The sequence below is a fragment of the Acinonyx jubatus genome, chromosome E2, assembly GCF_027475565.1.
Source record: "Acinonyx jubatus isolate Ajub_Pintada_27869175 chromosome E2, VMU_Ajub_asm_v1.0, whole genome shotgun sequence".
Taxonomy (NCBI): domain Eukaryota; kingdom Metazoa; phylum Chordata; class Mammalia; order Carnivora; family Felidae; genus Acinonyx; species Acinonyx jubatus.
In genome coordinates this window covers 53,394,689-53,412,155 of record NC_069396.1, presented here as the reverse complement: position 1 = coordinate 53,412,155, position 17,467 = coordinate 53,394,689, and the positions used below count along the sequence as shown (strand labels likewise).

General features: G+C 60.7%; 1 protein-coding gene across 1 annotated transcript; it reads left to right on the top strand.

The window, feature by feature from the left end:
- The first annotated feature begins 1,917 nt into the window (after positions 1–1,917).
- KCNC3 (potassium voltage-gated channel subfamily C member 3) lies at positions 1,918–17,293 on the top strand. Its single transcript, XM_053210915.1, is given in 8 exon segments — positions 1,918–2,940; positions 7,116–8,226; positions 9,694–9,885; positions 10,136–10,155; positions 10,157–10,262; positions 10,880–11,033; positions 13,050–13,109; positions 14,195–17,293. Coding segments are annotated over 8 exon segments (2,700 nt in total). The 5' UTR covers positions 1,918–2,055; the 3' UTR covers positions 14,367–17,293.
- Positions 17,294–17,467: the final 174 nt, after the last annotated feature.

The window sequence follows — 17,467 nt, the reverse complement described above, 5'->3', positions numbered from 1 at the left end:
ACAGAGACCTGGAGGGGACAGAGACCCAGGGAGAGGAAGACAAGGGCCTAGGGCAAGGAGGACAGCGCCCCAGAGAGGGAGTGGAGGACAGAGACACAAAGAGAAGAGACAGAGACCGGGAGGGGGCAGAGGCCCAGAGAGAGAGAGAGGCAAATCCCCGAGAATAAGCTACAGAGACCAGGAGAAAGGGACTGGGGGTGGGGGGACGGAGACACAGTTGGGGGAGAGGAGACTGAACCTTAGGGAGAAGGGAGTAAAGACTCAGAAGGAGGGGAACAGATTCAGAGAACAATGAGACAGAGACCCGGAGGGAGGGTAGAGACTTAGAAAAGAGGGTCCAGAGTCTCAGCGGGGCGAGGGCAGAGACGAGGGGACAAATAAATACTCAAAGAAAGGGGATAGAAAGGCATCGAGAGACACAAAAACGGGAGCGGGGGCGGGTGGGTAGGCGATACGAACCAGCCGCCGCACCTGCAGAGGGAGGCGGTGGGCCAGGGATAATGCAGCGGGAGAAAGCCCGCAGCCCCTGACCCGCCCCCTTCGCTCCCGCAGGCACCGCCTCCTCCCGCCGCAGCCCGGGCAGAAGCTGAGGCCCCCGCTCCAGCGCCTGCGCCCAGCTGCTCGGTGTCTGGCCAGCCAAGGGGGCGGGGCAGGACACGCCCCTCCACTAGCCCCGCCCCAACTCTCCGCCCCCGCCGGGACTTTCGGACACCTAGCCCCGCTCTATTTCTCATTGGCCCCGCTTATTTCCTCAGCCTAGCCAGTTTCCCGGCGCTTAGGTTTCTCCCCTCCGCCGCCCTTAAGGCTCTCTCTTCACCTGTCCTCATCCATCCCCTGGTTCTGCAGTCTGCAGTCCGCTGTTATCTAGACTTGGTCCCTTTTACATCACCAGTTGGAAGTTCTTGCAGCGCCCTCCAAAGCCCTGCTGACCCTCACGCCGCTCTCCCAGGTTCTCTGAGCCCAGACTCCCCGTTCCAGGTCCTATTCTTCCATCCAGCCCAGTAATTTTGTACTCTGCAGGTCTCACCTTTCCCGTAGCGTCCCCATACCCGTTCTGTACTCTCTTAGCCCTGCCCCAACCCCGCCTAGGCTGGTTGCTTTCAAGCCTCTTAGAGCCCCAGTACTCCCCTAGTCTCGTCTTCCCACAGTCCATTCAAGACGGTTTCTACCATTTGTAGATCCCACCCACCTTCCTCGGTCTCATCCATCCATCCTGACACTCCTTTTCCCGCCCAGCCCTGTCTGACCAGGCCAAGCTTGCAACCCCGGCCCGACCCCTTCCTCGCTCCGTTCCCTTTCTTAGTCCTAGGCAGACGCTCTCAGGTTTCCAGGCCTCGCTTATATCCTCTCCTGCTCACTGGGTCTCAGTCCCTATTCCTCCTTTCTGTCCAGCCTAGTGCCATTTCGCGCGAAAGTACGATCTATTCTTCATTTCCAGTTCCCGCCCCTCGTTCAGTCTCGCCCCCTCACTACCCAGCCCAGTTAGGACTGTTTCTAACTTTCCTAGGCCCTGCCTCTTCTTAAGATCCGCCCTGCCCCGACAAAGCAAAGTTAGGGGTCCAACCCGGCTGTCTCCATCTGCCCCTCCCCACAGGCTCCAGGTTGCCGGCTCTTTAGATCCTTTCTCTGTCCAATCAGGACCGTCTCCCCCATGCCAGTCAGAAGTCTTTAAGTAGTTTGGACTTGTCCACTTCCTCTGCTCCGCCCACTCCTTTCTTCAGTTCAATCAGATCTCTTTCCCATATCTAGTCCCACCCCCTCAGTTAGCTGCCCGCCCTGCCCATTTGGCACCTCTCTCGGACCTCCCCTTCTCTCGGAAAGATCCAATCGGTGTGTTTCACCTGCAGCCCCGCCCCGAGCAGCTAGGCTGTGTGGAATCCCTGTCCTTCCCCCTGCCTCAGCCCCGCCCTAGCGTCCCCAGACCAATCAGCTCTGTTCCGCCCCCACCGAGGCCCCGCCCCCTCCACCAGTCGCTTCTTCCACCCAATCACGTCTGCTTCTCCTCCTGCAGCCCCGCCCCCGACGCCCCGCCCCTTCAGCCCCGCCCCCCGTCCAATGCTGAGCTCAGTCTGCGTCTCGTCCTTCCGCGGGCGCCAGGGGGCCAGCAAGCAGCAGCCGGCGCCACCGCCGCAGCCGCCCGAGTCCCCGCCGCCGCTGCCCCCGCCGCCGTCACCGCCGCCGCTGCAGCAACAGCAGTTTGCGCAGCCCGGCTCCGCCGCGTCCCCGGCGGGCCCCCCGGCACCCCGCGGGCCCGGGGGCCGGCGCGCCGAGCCATGCCCCGGGCTGCCGGCGGCGGCCATGGGGCGGCACGGCGGCGGCGGTGGCGACAGCGGCAAGATCGTGATCAACGTGGGCGGCGTGCGCCATGAGACGTACCGCTCGACGCTGCGCACCCTGCCGGGGACGCGGCTGGCCGGCCTGACGGAGCCGGAGGCGGCGGCGCGCTTCGACTACGATCCCGGCGCCGACGAGTTCTTCTTTGACCGGCACCCGGGAGTCTTCGCCTACGTGCTCAACTACTACCGCACAGGCAAGCTGCACTGTCCGGCCGACGTGTGCGGGCCTCTTTTCGAGGAGGAGCTTGGCTTCTGGGGCATCGACGAGACCGACGTGGAGGCCTGCTGCTGGATGACCTACCGGCAGCACCGCGACGCCGAAGAGGCGCTCGACTCCTTTGAGGCTCCGGACCCTGCGGGCGCAGCGAACGCCGCCAACGCCGCTGGCGCCCACGACGCGGGTCTGGACGACGAGGCGGGCGCGGGCGGCGGCGGCCTGGACGGCGCGGGCGGCGAGCTCAAGCGCCTTTGCTTCCAGGACGCGGGCGGCGGCGCCGGGGGGCCGCCAGGGGGCGCGGGCGGCGCAGGCGGCACGTGGTGGCGCCGCTGGCAGCCCCGCGTGTGGGCGCTCTTCGAGGACCCCTACTCGTCGCGGGCCGCCAGGGTGAGCGTGCTCTCGGAGCCCCCCTCCCTCCTCCTTCTCCTGGAGATCCCAGCCTCTTGTGAATGCCCCATCCTAACCCTTAGAATCCCTTGGCCCATCCCAGCCCCTCCTGGTCTTCCTGGTCTCTGGGCTCCCCAGTGTCTTAGAAGCCTGTTTCCCCAGACCTGAGTCTCCTGTACTTTTCTGAACACACCCCCATCTCCTGACCATCCCCAGATCCTCAGAAGACGTTTCCGCAACCTTCAGAATCCTCCAGATCCCTCCAAACCCCACCCTGCTTCCCTAGGATCCCCAAGACTCTTAGAAACTTCCTCCCCGAGTATGAATTTCCTGGGCGTCTGTGAACAACCTCACCCCTCCTTTCCTGGACTTCTCTGAGACCCTCAAAAGAATTTTCTCCAGCCCCGAGTCTTCTGAGCCCCTGCAAATCCTTTTTCACCTCTTTTGGCCACCCCGGAGACCCCAGAAGACCCTTCCGCAGCCCTGAGTTTCTTGGACCATCCCCAGACCCTCCGAAGACCTCCCTCCTTAGCCTTCAGTGTCCCAGACCCTGTGAACACTGCTTCTGGCTTCCCCTGCCCCCTGCAGTTCCTCTGAAGCCCTCTCTCCAGCCCTCAGTTCCTCAAGTTCTACAACACCTCCCTGATTCTTTCTCCCTTTGCCCCTCTCCCCGCACCTCCTCCTCTCTCCAAGTTTGAGTGTTCTGGCTATTTTTGAACCCTATTTCTGCCTCCAAAGTCTTAGAGGACTCCTCCGCCTTCATCTCAGAGCCTCCTAGACCCCTGTGAATCTCCAAACCACTTGTCTGGCTAGGACACTTTCCCCCTCCCCCTTACTGCAACACTGAGCCTTGGAGAGTCTTCCTTTCTGGGACCCTCCAGTCCTCTGTGTTCACATATCTTCCTGCATCCTCCCCGCCAACTCCCATCCCAAGGACTTTCCCTATAAAGCTCCAGACTTCCCCCAAGCCTTTCACACTCCTCCTCAGTGTCTCCAGAAGAGCCTTGAGCCCCCATAATATGTCTTTCCTCTCCAGAAGCTCCCATATGCCTTCTTCATCCACAGATTCTCCCAGCTTCTTCTCCCTTCCACAGCCCACTCTTTATCTCTGGGATCCCCCATCCAGAGCCTCCTGGCCCTTTCCCAAGTCAGTCAACTGACTTTTCCTCCTGCTCCAGAACTTTACCGAACCTGTCTTTGGGACTCCCCCACAAGTTAGCAACCCCAAACCTCCTTCTCAAAATAGCTCCCACTTCTTTCCACCCTGCCTTGGTATCTTTCCACTGGTCCCTACCCCAGCCCTGCTCACTCCCCCATTCCCAAGCTCCCTGCCCCACCATCTAAAGCCCAGGACTGGGCCCCTCTGCTCCCCTACCCCCAAAGTGAGCCAAAGAGCCCACACTCCAGCCTTATCTCCCTTGAAATGCCAGATTTCCCCCAAAGCTCCCTTCATCTTCCCCCCAAAACTTTCCTTAAACATCTATAACTTCCCAGATACCGTCCCCCTTGGTTCTCCCTTGAACCTCTTCCTCCTACTAACTTCCTCCCTGTGTTGGAAGGGGGGGGGGTAGTTCAAAATGGGGGAGGATTAGAAAGAGGGGCAAAGAGGAGCAACTCCGGCCCCCCCTCCCCCCAGCCTCCCTGGGACCCAAACACCCAGAGGAACGGTCCGGCCCCCTCCCCCCACCGTGCCGTGTCCTGGGCCGGGAAGGACGCGGAGCCGCAGTGCCGCATTCGCGCCAGGGGAGGAAGCGAAGGGGGGGGGGGGGGACCCGGAGGCACCGCATAAAGTTTGGTCCTGAGAAGCGCTGAGTTGGCGAGATTTGGGGTTGGGTGGGGGGAGGTGAGGAGGAAGAGGTTCCGAAGGGACTTGGCCCTAAATGATCCCTCAGGCCTCTGAGTGGCTTCCTCCCCCATGGCCTGGGGCGCCCTTCCCTCGTGAACCCATTGAAGGGTGCTGAAGTGAGACTAGGGGTCCGGGACAGGTACGGGGTGGGGGTGGGGGTGGTCACTCACTCCACAAATGGTTCTTGAGTGTAGGCGTGCCAAGCACTTTCCAGACTATTAGTGAGATCGCTTGAGAGAGTTGGGAGCGGAGGCCAATGCAAAGTGGAGGGTACGGCCCTACCTCATCCTCGCTCCCCTCCCCGTAATTTCTCCTTTCCTTCTTACAGGGACTCCATGTCCTCCTACCCCTTCTGCTTTTGAACCACCTCGGGGCAAGGGGTTAAACCAGTCCCGGCGCTGTCCAGCCTCTACAGCTGCGCACTGCGGCGGGTGCCCACCCTCCCCTCCTTGCCCTGGGAGGGAAAGAGTTAAACTCCTGGCCCTCGGTCTCCCGACGCGAAGCGGCGGCACTGCGGCTGCGCCCCTCTTGCTCTGCTCCGGCCCCTAAGGGGTTAAGACCGCTCTCGGCCGCGGCGGCTGCGCACTGCGGCGGGGGAGCTGGCCGCGGTGCTGGCCGCCGCGCGCCCCGCCCCCCGGCCCGGCCGGCCCGCCCCCACTGCGGTGCCGCAGCCTGCGCCGCGCACCCGGCTCGGAGGGGGCGGGGGAGCATCGGGCATGCGCTCTGCGGCGGCCTCTGGCCTCTTAAACCACTGCGGAGAACCGAGTAGGGGGGCGGGGCAGAGAGGGCCAAGTTTGACCCCAGCCCACCTCAAGGTCCCGGGCCCTTCTGCGGCACCCTCTGGCTTGCCTCTCTGCACTTCAGATTAAAGTTAAGCCCTCCCAATCCCGGACCCCGCCCCCTCAGCCCTGTGGAGGAAGGGGAGTTGCTGAGGGACCCTGCTGCTCTCCAGTCCACCCCAAAGTCTAGGGTCCTCTCTTCAGTCTGACCCTGAGCCCCCTTTTCTTCTTGAGTCCCTGATTAAAAGTCAAGCGACCCAGGCCCTCCTCCTCTGCGCATCTGACTAAAGCCCTCTCTTTGCCCTAACACCCATCCCCTTCTCTCTCCAAGGTACTAACCTCACTCTTCTCTCTGCGTGTTTGATAAAGGCCACAGTCATCTCCAGGGGCCTGCTCCTTCCTCTTCCTTCTCTAAGATCTTGCCTGCACCCCTTCGGCTCCTCAAGGTTTTCTTCAAAATCCACACCAATGCATGCAGGACTCGAGTCCTCCCCATCTTGAAATGACCCATGTGCCCCCCACCCCTGGACTTCTGGCTAAAGCCTCATCACCTTTCTGGCCCTAGCTCCACCATCTCCCATCTCCCCCCACGTTCAGGCCCCTGACCCTCCCTTTCTCTCCAGAGCCTTAAACTCCAACCCTCCTTGCCTCTGTCCTTTTCTCTTTTTGCACACTTGACCCTTCACTTCTTCCCCCATTTATGGCCCTAACACCCCTCGGTGGTTCCATCCCTTTGCTGTCCTCTCTGGACACCCAGCTTTCTCCCTTCTCTGGGTCCCGGGCATTGTGACCAAGGTCCTTAAACCCTGGCTTCTCTCTGAGGCATCGACCTTGCCCCCCACTAACTGATGCCTCCATACCCTAGCAGGAGCTCAGATTTTCTTACTGAGTTCCAGGTACTGGGCCAAGCACTGTTTCTGGAGCCAGGACTTTTGTATACTCATCTAATGTAATCCTCAATCATCCTGTGAAAAACCTGAGGTGTAGAAAGCTTAATCTCCTTGCCCAAATTAGGCCATGGAAACGCTGGCTCCAAATGCAGGCTTTCATAACTTTCGTAACTGTTTTGGGATTCTGCCTCCCTGCCCACTTTCTCCACTTCCCCTTCCCTTGGCTCCAAGCTGAGCTGCAAAGCCTCTGATACCCCGAGGGTGAGTGATCTTAGTCTCCCCGCCACTCCCCTCCCATCGCAGAATCCTTGGACCCGCTGGGGAGTCCTGAGATGGGACACCGGGTGTGGGGAAGTGGTCTGGGAGACAGAGTAAAGGACCAGAAATGGCCGTTTCCGTGAGAACAGTTGGTTGCCCATCTGCCACCACTGCTGGGGCCAGCTCCTCTCCCAAGCCGGGGAGAGCTGCCTCTGATCCTTTTCAAGCTTTACAGGGAAGAGCAGGACACGGGCTGTGATGGAGGCGTGGGGTGGGGACTCCTGGATTTCCCCGGAGGTGGGGGCTGGGGAGGGGCGGCCACTGGGAGGGTCTCCTAGAGGTGGCTGGCTGACCAGATGCCTGGGTCACCTTTTGCCCTCTCTCTCCTGCCCTGCCTCACAGTATGTGGCCTTCGCCTCCCTCTTCTTCATTCTCATCTCCATAACCACCTTCTGCCTGGAGACCCACGAAGGCTTCATCCACATCAGCAACAAGACGGTGACGCAGGCCTCCCCCATCCCGGGGGCTCCACCGGAGAACATCACCAACGTGGAGGTGGAGACGGAGCCCTTCCTGACGTACGTGGAGGGCGTGTGCGTGGTCTGGTTCACCTTCGAGTTCCTCATGCGCATCACCTTCTGCCCGGACAAGGTGGAATTCCTCAAGAGCAGCCTCAACATCATCGACTGCGTGGCCATCTTGCCCTTCTATCTCGAGGTGGGCCTCTCGGGCCTCAGCTCCAAGGCTGCCAAAGACGTGCTGGGCTTCCTGCGGGTCGTCCGCTTCGTCCGAATCCTGCGCATCTTCAAGCTCACGCGCCATTTTGTGGGGCTGCGCGTGCTGGGCCACACGCTCCGCGCCAGCACCAACGAGTTCCTGCTGCTCATCATCTTCCTGGCGCTGGGCGTGCTCATCTTCGCCACCATGATCTACTACGCGGAGCGCATCGGCGCCGACCCCGACGACATCCTGGGCTCCAACCACACCTACTTCAAGAACATCCCCATCGGCTTCTGGTGGGCCGTGGTCACCATGACGACCCTGGGCTACGGAGACATGTATCCCAAGACGTGGTCGGGGATGCTGGTCGGGGCACTGTGTGCCCTGGCGGGGGTGCTCACCATCGCCATGCCCGTGCCCGTCATCGTCAACAACTTTGGCATGTACTATTCGCTGGCCATGGCCAAGCAGAAGCTGCCCAAGAAGAAGAACAAACACATCCCCCGGCCCCCGCAGCCCGGCTCCCCCAACTACTGCAAGCCCGACCCCCCTCCCCCGCCGCCCCCGCACCACCCCCACCACGGCAGCGGCGGTATCAGTCCTCCGCCACCCATCACCCCGCCCTCCGTGGGGGTGACTGTGGCCGGGGCCTACCCAGCGGGCCCCCACACTCACCCCGGGCTGCTCAGGGGAGGCGCGGGGGGGCTCGGGATCATGGGGCTGCCTCCTCTGCCGGCCCCCGGGGAGCCTTGCCCGTTGGCTCAGGAGGAAGTAATTGAGATCAACCGCGCAGGTGAGCAGGGGTGCATGAGGGGCAGAGGGGGGTGGGGGGAGGAGGCCACTGCTTCGGTTAAGAGACCGGCGGTCACTACAGAGGGGAGAGAGAAAAGCGAACACCTACTGCTGAGGTCAACAAAGAGGCACGGAAACAGACGGATTCTGTGTGAAAGAGACGGTCTGGGGGAGAGCCAGACTCGCGGCCAGGACATTCGGGGGGACCAGGGAGGCAGAGAGATCGGCCTACCGGGAGGGGGGACTCGGGCACAGGCACAGAGACGGTCTAACATGTGAATCACCAGCCGACCGGAGAACGGCGTCTGAGTCTTCCGGTGGTGATGCGGAGAAAGAGCCCGAAAGCGACAGAAAGCAAGAAGTTGTCCCCGAGAGCAGGAGAGACGGAGAGAGAGAGGACAGAGGCGGAGGGCCAGTGGTAGAGAGCTCAGGTTCTAATGACAGCGAGGCCAAGAGAGGAGACAAGACTCAAAGACCAAGAAGTAGGTAGAGGCCAGGAAGACAGGCCCAGAGGGCGGGCCGGCCGTGTGACAGTGACTCGGGACCCAGGGCCCTTGGCTCCGGCTCAGTCCGAGAGACGCACAAGAGAGGCCAAATGAAGAGGTGAAGGGAAGGAGATGAGGGAGAAGAAAGTTGACCCGGTATGTCCCTTCCCCTAGGGGAGTCTGTGTCTCTGAAGGTTGGGGGCCAAGGTCCTGTGGTCCTGAGCAGGGAGAAGCCGGTGGGCCCCACCCCCATGACTTAAGTAGGTCAAGAAAGGGAGCTGGGCCACCCGGCCCTCATCTGGCTCCCTCGGCCGCTGACCCAGTTTCACACCAATTAAAAATAGCTCAAGTCAGAGCCTGGGGGACCCCCACCTCCCGCCCTCCCTCCTCTGTCACCTTCCCAACCCTTCCCCGCTGTGCCCTTCCCAGCACCCAACACCCTCCCTAAACAGCTACCTCCCAGCCCCCTGAGGCCCCCCAGCCGTCCCTCCAAACCTACCCCAACCCACCTACCCGACCAACCCAACACCGCACCCCAGTCCCGCCCTACTCGGTTCACTTCAGCCGGCCGCCCACCCGACACTCTACCCCAGCCTCCTTCCAGGCACCCAGCTCGCTTCCCAACCACCCTCCAGATGCCCAGCACCCCACCCAGTCCTGCCCTGCCCAGCACCCAACACCTGGCCCGAGCAACACCTCCCGCCACACAGCACCCTCCATCCACACCAACTCCTGACCGCCCTTCCGCATCCCTGCTGTCCTTCCCGGCACTCAACACCTCCCCCCACCCCGTGACCTGTCCCCTAAACCTACCAGCCACACACGCCAGCACCCAGCTTCCGGCCTGCCCCTCCTGTCCCTTCCTTGAGACACCCTGCCCCTCAGTCGTCTACTTCCAGCACCCTCCTTGCTAATGGCACCCCCACCCTGAGTTCCTGCACCTCACTCTCTCCTTTGTGTCTCTGTCTGTCCCTCCGGCGCAGATCCCCGCCCCAATGGGGACCCTGCAGCAGCTGCGCTTGCCCACGAGGACTGCCCAGCCATCGACCAGCCCGCCATGTCCCCGGAAGACAAGAGCCCCATCACCCCTGGCAGCCGTGGCCGCTATAGCCGGGACCGAGCCTGCTTCCTCCTCACTGACTACGCTCCTTCCCCTGATGGCTCCATCCGGAAAGGTGAGGTGCCCTCCACTGGCCCCCTGGAGCCCTCCCTCTCTCTCTCTCTCTCTCCCTCCCTCAGGGGAGGGAGGGAGATGGGGGAGGAGGTGCTGGACTTCTCTTCCCCCATCCCCTGGCCCCAAATTCCCTTCCTCCCAGATCCCCCGCCCCCCAAGTTTCCTCACCACTGACCCTTCACCTGTCTTTATTCCATCTCCATTTCCCCCCACCCCACCCCGGACCCTCTGGCCTCTTCCCCCACCCCCAGCCACCGGTGCTCCCCCACTGCCCCCCCCAGACTGGCGTAAGCCAGGCCCCCCAAGCTTCTTGCCCGACCTCAACGCCAACGCCGCAGCCTGGATATCCCCCTAGCGGACGAACCCCTTCCCCCCGGGGTAAGTAGCCCCCACCCTTTGATCCCCACCTTCTTCCTGACTAACCCCTCTGAGAACATGCATCCCCCACTGACCGAGACTCCTGTCCCCTCACTGTGAACAGCTCCATCCAATTAACCAGCAGCCACGACACTGACCCCACACCCACCCGCCCAGGACTTGCCCTGCCCCTCACTAACCCCCCAGAACTAACCCGACCCTCCCCACCGTGTGCCTGACCTCCCTCCCCTGCCCTCACGACTGACCCCCATCCTCACCCCCATTCACATCTCTCTCCCTGCCTCCCCCCCCCCCCGGGTTTTTTGTTCAATTGAGAAAATGGGGTACACGCCCAGGACACTTTGGGGTGCAAGATGGGATGGGGAAGACTCAGCCGCTCGTCCAGTCGCTTGTGAATTGGCCAGCGCTTACCAAGGACCTGTGTGTCACCTGCGTGGTGCTAGGCACAGGGAATCAACAGGGAAGAACCCTCCCCCCCCACCACCACACGGCCCAAGGAGCTCCCAGTTTGCTGGGAGAGTCAGACACTGACCTAGAAAGCCACTATTTGGGGTGATATATGCGCAAGGGGAGGTACCACAGGGACACGCAGTAAGAGGAACTCGCACGCTCCCCAGGACAGGATGAAAGTAACGGGGAAGGCTTCCCGAAGGAACTGAGGTCTGGAGGTGTCCTGACCTCAAGTGCAGAAGTGATCCCAAGGGACATAGTGACCACAGAGACTGGGCCAAACAGAGCGGAGGAGACTGGGGACTGGCAGGTAGACGTGAGGTAGGAAAGCAGGCCTGGGCTGAACCTTGTTTAGGGACCGTGTTTAGGGACCCTGGGGGTGGGGGCGGGCAGGTCAGCACCTGGGCTGTGTGGGGCATGGACAGAAGACTGGAGGTCAGGAGGCCTGGGGAGCAGGCTGGGATGAGGGTCCGAGGGGATGCAGAGGAAGGGACAAGGCAGAGGGAGTTAGGGATCAGGGACAGACCGGGAGGGACAGGGCTGGGAACTGGCACTGGCGAGACAGAGAGTAGCTGAGTAATTCAACAAACATAACCAAGCACTTATCACACGCCAGGAATTTAACAGGATTCTGTAATCTTCACTGCACCCCTAGCTAACACACAGCTCGCTTCCTTCCTCCCTCCCTTCCTCCCTTCGGCAGCTAATCACTGAGGGCACAGTTCCAGGCACTGGAACTTTGGCGATTCACAAAGCATGACTCTGCCATCACAGTTGACACTCTAGAGCACGGATTGGCACGCTACGGCCCCTGGGCCAAACCTGCCAACAGGCTGTTTTGTAAATAAAGCTCTACTGGAGCACAGCCACTGTCATGCTACAACAGTAGAGTGGAATAGTTGTCACGGAGAACGTGTGGCCCGCAGAGCTGAACATATGTAGCGATCGGCCCTTTACAGGAAAAGCTTGCCACCCCCTGATCAGAGGAAGCAGAAAAGCAACCCAACAAATGGACAAAAGGACATGATGATTACTCTGGCCACTTCAGATAAGGGGGTCTGCAAAGGCCTTTTTGAGGTGACGTGAACCCTGAAAGGTAAAAAGGGCCAGCCGGCGGAACAGCAGGTGCAAGGGTCCTGCGGTCCTGAGGTGGGATGAGCTTGATTTGTTAAAGGTGTAGCAAGGAGGGGGGTGTGGCTGGAACTGAGCAGCTCAGGGGAGAGGGGTGCCAGACAGAGCCTGGGGTGGGGGTGGGGGGAAGGATCATGAGAGGTTTTTGTGGCCATGGCTAGAGGCTGGATTTGACCTTAAAGGTGACAGGGAGCTACCCGAAGGAATTTGATCTATCACTTATTCCTTCAACAAACTTCTGTGGAATCTTCTTTAGAAATACACAGACACATCCTTAAAGAATCGAATCGCTACCTGCAGCTTAGGGAGGTGCTGTAGTGGGACGTGGGGCCTCCAGGGACAGCCTTGGTTCACGGAAGTTGGGGGGGTGGGGCATGAGCAGACAGGAATGAGACCCCAGGCCTCTGGGCTCCGAGTCCAGAAGGGACAGTGGCCCTTCTCATTCCAATCCCTAACTCCCCAATTCACCCTCCATTTTCATCTCATTATCCCCCCCCTTTCCCTGCTCCCACCTCACCCACCCCTCCCCCTGCTTGCGCCCAGGCCCTTTCCACCCTGTTTCCCACCATGAGGTCTGGATGGGCCCCCACAGAATTGAGGGAGGGGGGAGGATTTGGAAATGGGAGGGAGGGAGGGAGGTGTGGGGGCTGGGTGGGTTGGGGGAGGGGTCTCTGCTTCTCTTGCCTCTGATGCCAAAATCCATTCATTGAACTCAAATGATGGCCGGAGCTGATGGGGCTGACTGAACTCTCTGCCCCAACGACCTGGATCCCTCCCCACTCCTGCATTTCCAAGCTCCTTCCTCTCTCTCCATCCTTCCTGGGTGACCCACCATCCCCTGTTGTCCCCCTCTTTTTCTCCCAGAACCCCCCCCAATCCCCTACCTGTCCCATGACCCTACCCTTGTCCATCTTCCCGAATCACCTGAGCCCAACACCTAACACCTGTTTCCCCTTCCTCCCCAGCCCTCCCCCTCTTCCTTCTGTCATCTTCCCTCCCCCCACCCCTCCCCCCAGTCACCCCGGAAGCTCCTTCCATATTTGATGTCTTTGGCCGCCCCCATTTCACTGCTCCCCTCCCCCGGAAAACACCAGAGAGGAGGAAGAGATTCCGGCGTTTCTCCGTCCCCCCAACAGTGAGGCTGTGTTGGGGGGTTCCGCCTGACCACCCTCCCCCCGCCGTGACTCTGTGTATTTCTGTCCCCAGCTCTTGTCACCGCCTGAGACCTCGCGAGACCCTCGGTCCCCCCCTGCCCCTTCCCCCCAGGTTAGCAATTGGGAATGGCTGGGAGGGGGTGTTCCCAAGATACTGGGCTTCCAACCCCTGCGCCCCAGGCCCTCTGTCCTCTGGTCAAGACCCCCTCGCCCAGACAGACCCCTTGGCACTGACTGGGAACGCACTAGAACTTCCCCCAGACACCGGCAGTACTCTGAGATCCTCCCGAGCTTTCCAGAAACCACACACACACACACACACACTCACACACTCCCCGGTCTTAGACCCTTTTGGCTCTCAGGCCTCTGTTAGACCTTCCCATCAGAAGGTTCCACGACCCTTTAAAGATACCTCATCACAACCTTCAGGTGAGCCTTGCCTCTCTCAGGTCCGCCCCCCCACGGGGGGGGGGCACTGCCAGTTCACGCTCCTTTCTGCCTCTCACAGCCCCACCCACCTGCCTTTCCTCCTTTCTCCACCGCTAGGTCAGCCCCCACCGGAGCCCTCCCGAGCCCTCCCCACCGGCTGCTCCCCCCACATGCATTCCACCGAGCTCCCTCCCCATGCCCGTGCTGCCCACCATCCGCCTTGCTGCCCCCCCCAACCCTTTTGCCTCAGATAAGGGGGCCAACGGGGGTAGGGAGAGGGGAGGTGGGAGGGGCGGGCTGCGGTGGGGATGGGGTGGGGGAGGCTCGGTGGGCACCACCCTGCCTCCTAACCCTGAGTCTCTCCCCCCTCCCCATGTCTGAACCTTTCTCCTTGATTCCGACTGACTGTCCGATTTGTTCACTTTTCTCTCTCCATCTCCTTGGTCCGCCTCTGTCCATCTCTCTGCCTCTTGCCATCTGTTTTGTTATGTCTTGGTGTCTGACTGTCTGTCTCTTATCCCTTCTGTCTCCCTCGCCGTCTCTATCCCGGACTCTGTGCTTCCACCCTTTTTCTGTCTCCTTGCCTCTTCCCGTCCCTCTCTCTCTTTCTCCGGCTCCTATCCTTTCTGGACTCCTATCCTTTCTGGCCGTTCCTCCCCCTGCTTCCCTGGCTCGGGGTCTGTCTGTTGGACCCTCCCCCTGCACCCCCACCTCCATGCTTCCTCCCCATGTTTCTGCCCCTCCCTCCCCCCCCCTCCCCCCCCCCAGGTTACGAGAAATCCCGCAGCCTGAGCAGCATCGCGGGCCTGAGCGGGGTGTCCCTGCGCCTCGCGCCCCTTGCCACTCCCCCTGGCTCTCCCAGGGCCGCCCGCCGCGCTCCCCCAACCCTGCCCTCCATCCTCTAACGCTCCCCTCCCCCCCGTGGGGGGACTGGGGGTGACAGGGAAGAAGGTCAAAGGAGCTGGGGGTGGGGGGTGGGGGAAAGGGTTTTTTTTAAAAATCAAAAAGTCATTAATAATATGCAACCGAGACGACGACGCCAGCAGACACCCCCGGACCCCTCACCCCCACCTGGGCCCCCAGGATGGAGGGGGAGGAGCCAAACTCCAGCCCCCACCCACCTCTCCCCCCTCCTCTCCCCCCAATAAAGCCTTCTCAGGTCTCCATGAGCCATAGGACATCCCGCTCCCATAAACTCCTGTAAATACGTCCAAATTATGCCAGTTACATTTTGGGGCGCCTCTCCGCTAGTCTGCATGCCTCCCTCAACCCGGATCCCTCCTCCCCCTTCCAGCTCCACCTCAGCAATAAGCCGCCGGGGGCTGCATGCCACGCGATTGAGGGAAGGGGAAGTCTGGGAAGGGGGCGGGGCCTCAAGGGGGTCCGGCCGGCTTTGCAGCCGCGGGAGGGTCTCCGAGCCTCCCGCCGTTCGCCCCAGGAGGACAGCCCATCACATTGATGCAAAGAGTAATACAGTAGCAACAATGTGAGGGAAGGAGGAACAGCCACCCAGGCCCCCAAACGAGCTGAGCTCAGAGGGCGAAAGCAGAGACCTGGGGAGTGGCCTGTGGACAGCTTCTCCCTCAGCCTTTAGGAAGATCCCTCTGGTGAACGTGACCCTTTCATCCCTCTCCATCCCCGCCACGGGGTCTGCTCGCCTCTATTCTTGCTGCATGGACCCAGACCTCCCATCTCGGAATTTCTGGGATGATCTGGCCCTAGCACACAAAATTCCCCAACGCCCCCTCCAGGTTACCAGGACACGAGACCTGCACCCACAGTTCCCGAGACCCACTCTGGCACCCCGCATCCCCTAAATCCCCACCGGGTCCTGGGACTTAACTTCTGCGTACAGATGCTGTCCCCCGCCCCACCCCACCCCACCCAATCCCTGGACCGCATCCCAACAGCTCAAACCTCCAAGACTTGACCCAGCCCTTCAGCTCACTTTCAGCCTTTGGGATGCTCCAGATCCTTCCCACACTTGGGCATTTCTTGGACACCCCCAAATCCTCAGGCCTTCCCCCCCACCCCTAGATAATCCCCAAATCTCTAACATCTGACATCCACCTCAGGTTCTCTTGATACTAGAATTTCCAAGATAGGCTCAACCTGTCTGCAATTCCAGGGAACCAGACCTCCCCTACCCCCAACCTTGGGCATCCCCTTTCGTATGCCTCGCCCTGCCTCTTCCAAGAGCCCCTTTCCTTAAATGGTGCCCAAAAGGGACCCTCTTCATGGACATCAGTGTTTCCCAGAGAGTTGTACTGGTACCCCCTGGTGATGTGCTAAGGTTTTAGGCAGTGTAAGGACGCTTAATCTAAAAAGTTTTGTCTTTCCTGGCATGTTGCTCACAAGCCGGTAAGTCCAGATACTGCTGCTTGGCCCAGACACTGTTTATTCAAGGTAGAGTGTTTCCACTTAAAGCAGAGGCTGTGCCCGCGCGAAGGGACACTGGAATAGCAGAAGCTCGGGAAACGACGACATACCTTACCGGGGCTGGGATCCCAGCCCACCCTTCCCCGGCATTCCGCGTCCTGCCACGCTCGCGGGTGGAAAATCATTTCTCATACCCCATCCTGGCTCAAGGATGCGCTACCTCCCCCAAGCCCAGAGACCACACCGGTCCCAGAATCCTTAGAGGGGACCCCTCCCCTTTTGGAGCTGGAGGCCCACGGAACTAGCAACCTCCTTCCCTCTGCTCCCACGGCCTCAGGAACCACCCCCCCTCCCCCCACACACCCATCCGAGGGTTGGGGGGTGTCACTGAGCGCGATTCTTGATGCAACGATTCCTATGCAAGGGGCATTTTGAGTCCCCCATCCTTCCCTCGGACCCTAAACCCTGGCGAATCAGGGGTGAGGGGTGGGGCAGGTTCTGGTGGGAGCGGGGTGGGGCGAGGCAAAGGGCTAGGGGCTCCAGACACCAGGGTATGGGGGTGGGGACTGATTATATTGCCAAAGGGTTTAACTTCTTTAAAAAAAAACAAAAACGAAAAAAAAAAAAAAACAAAAAACCAGACCCCAGACTCCCCTGACCCTCATGGAAGCCGAACGGTGCGGGGAAAGGGGGTGAGGATCTTTTCCAAAGGGTACAGCCCTCTTCCCAACGTCTCCCCCTGCTCGCCAGTCTGCCACACGTACCCAGCTTTTTAGTTCAGCTTTTAAAAATAATCACAATCATAAACCTTTACAAAACGTGATTCACGTCCTTCACCCCAACCCCCATCCCCCAAGTCAAACAAACAGTGTGGGATTTGGGGAGGAAGAGAGAGCCAAAGGGACAACTTCTAAGTCCCGCTCCCCTTTTCTCCCCGGCCGCCAGGGTGCCTGCAACTACACGCATGCGCTGCATGACGCGCTCCCCACACGCATGTCGCGCCCCTCCAGCGCTCCGGGAACGCACGGACACGGGGCGAGGGGCGGGGCGATTGGGGAGGAACGAACGGCGGGGGTCTTCCTGAGTTCAGCGGCTCCTCCTCCCCATCACACACACAGCAATAAGAGTCTCTCACTCCAACGTGGGCGGGGCGGGCCTGGCCTGTCGAAACGGGAGGTGGGAGGAGTGGCCAGGGGGCGCTCTCAGGGATGGGGGCGGGTGTCCGGAGTCAGTGTGGGGAGGGGAGGTCTGCAAATCGTCCAACTCTGGTGCTAATGGCGGGTCTTCTCAGCCCACCCCCAGGGCAGGGAGGGAGGGGTCGGCGTGGCCCCTCCCCCAAGTCTCCCCCACGCCCACCCTGGGTGCATGAACCGCCCAATGCAGAAGCTGCCGCATGTCACCTGCCCTCCCCAAAGAAAAAGTGTCATGCCCCCTTCCCGCCGGCCCTCTCACTTCCCACCGAAATAAAAGTTTCCTTTTCATTTAAAAGTTGCATCCTGTTTCCTGGGAAGGTTTCCAGATCTGGGCCAGGGTGGGGGCCTCAAGAGCAGGGGTCATATGAAAGTAACAAGGGTGTGCACTTTGGGGGGGCCGGCTATCCCCTTGATCACCGGCTCTCACCTTGTGACTTGGGGCGGGGGGTAGTGCCTGCCTTTTCCCTGA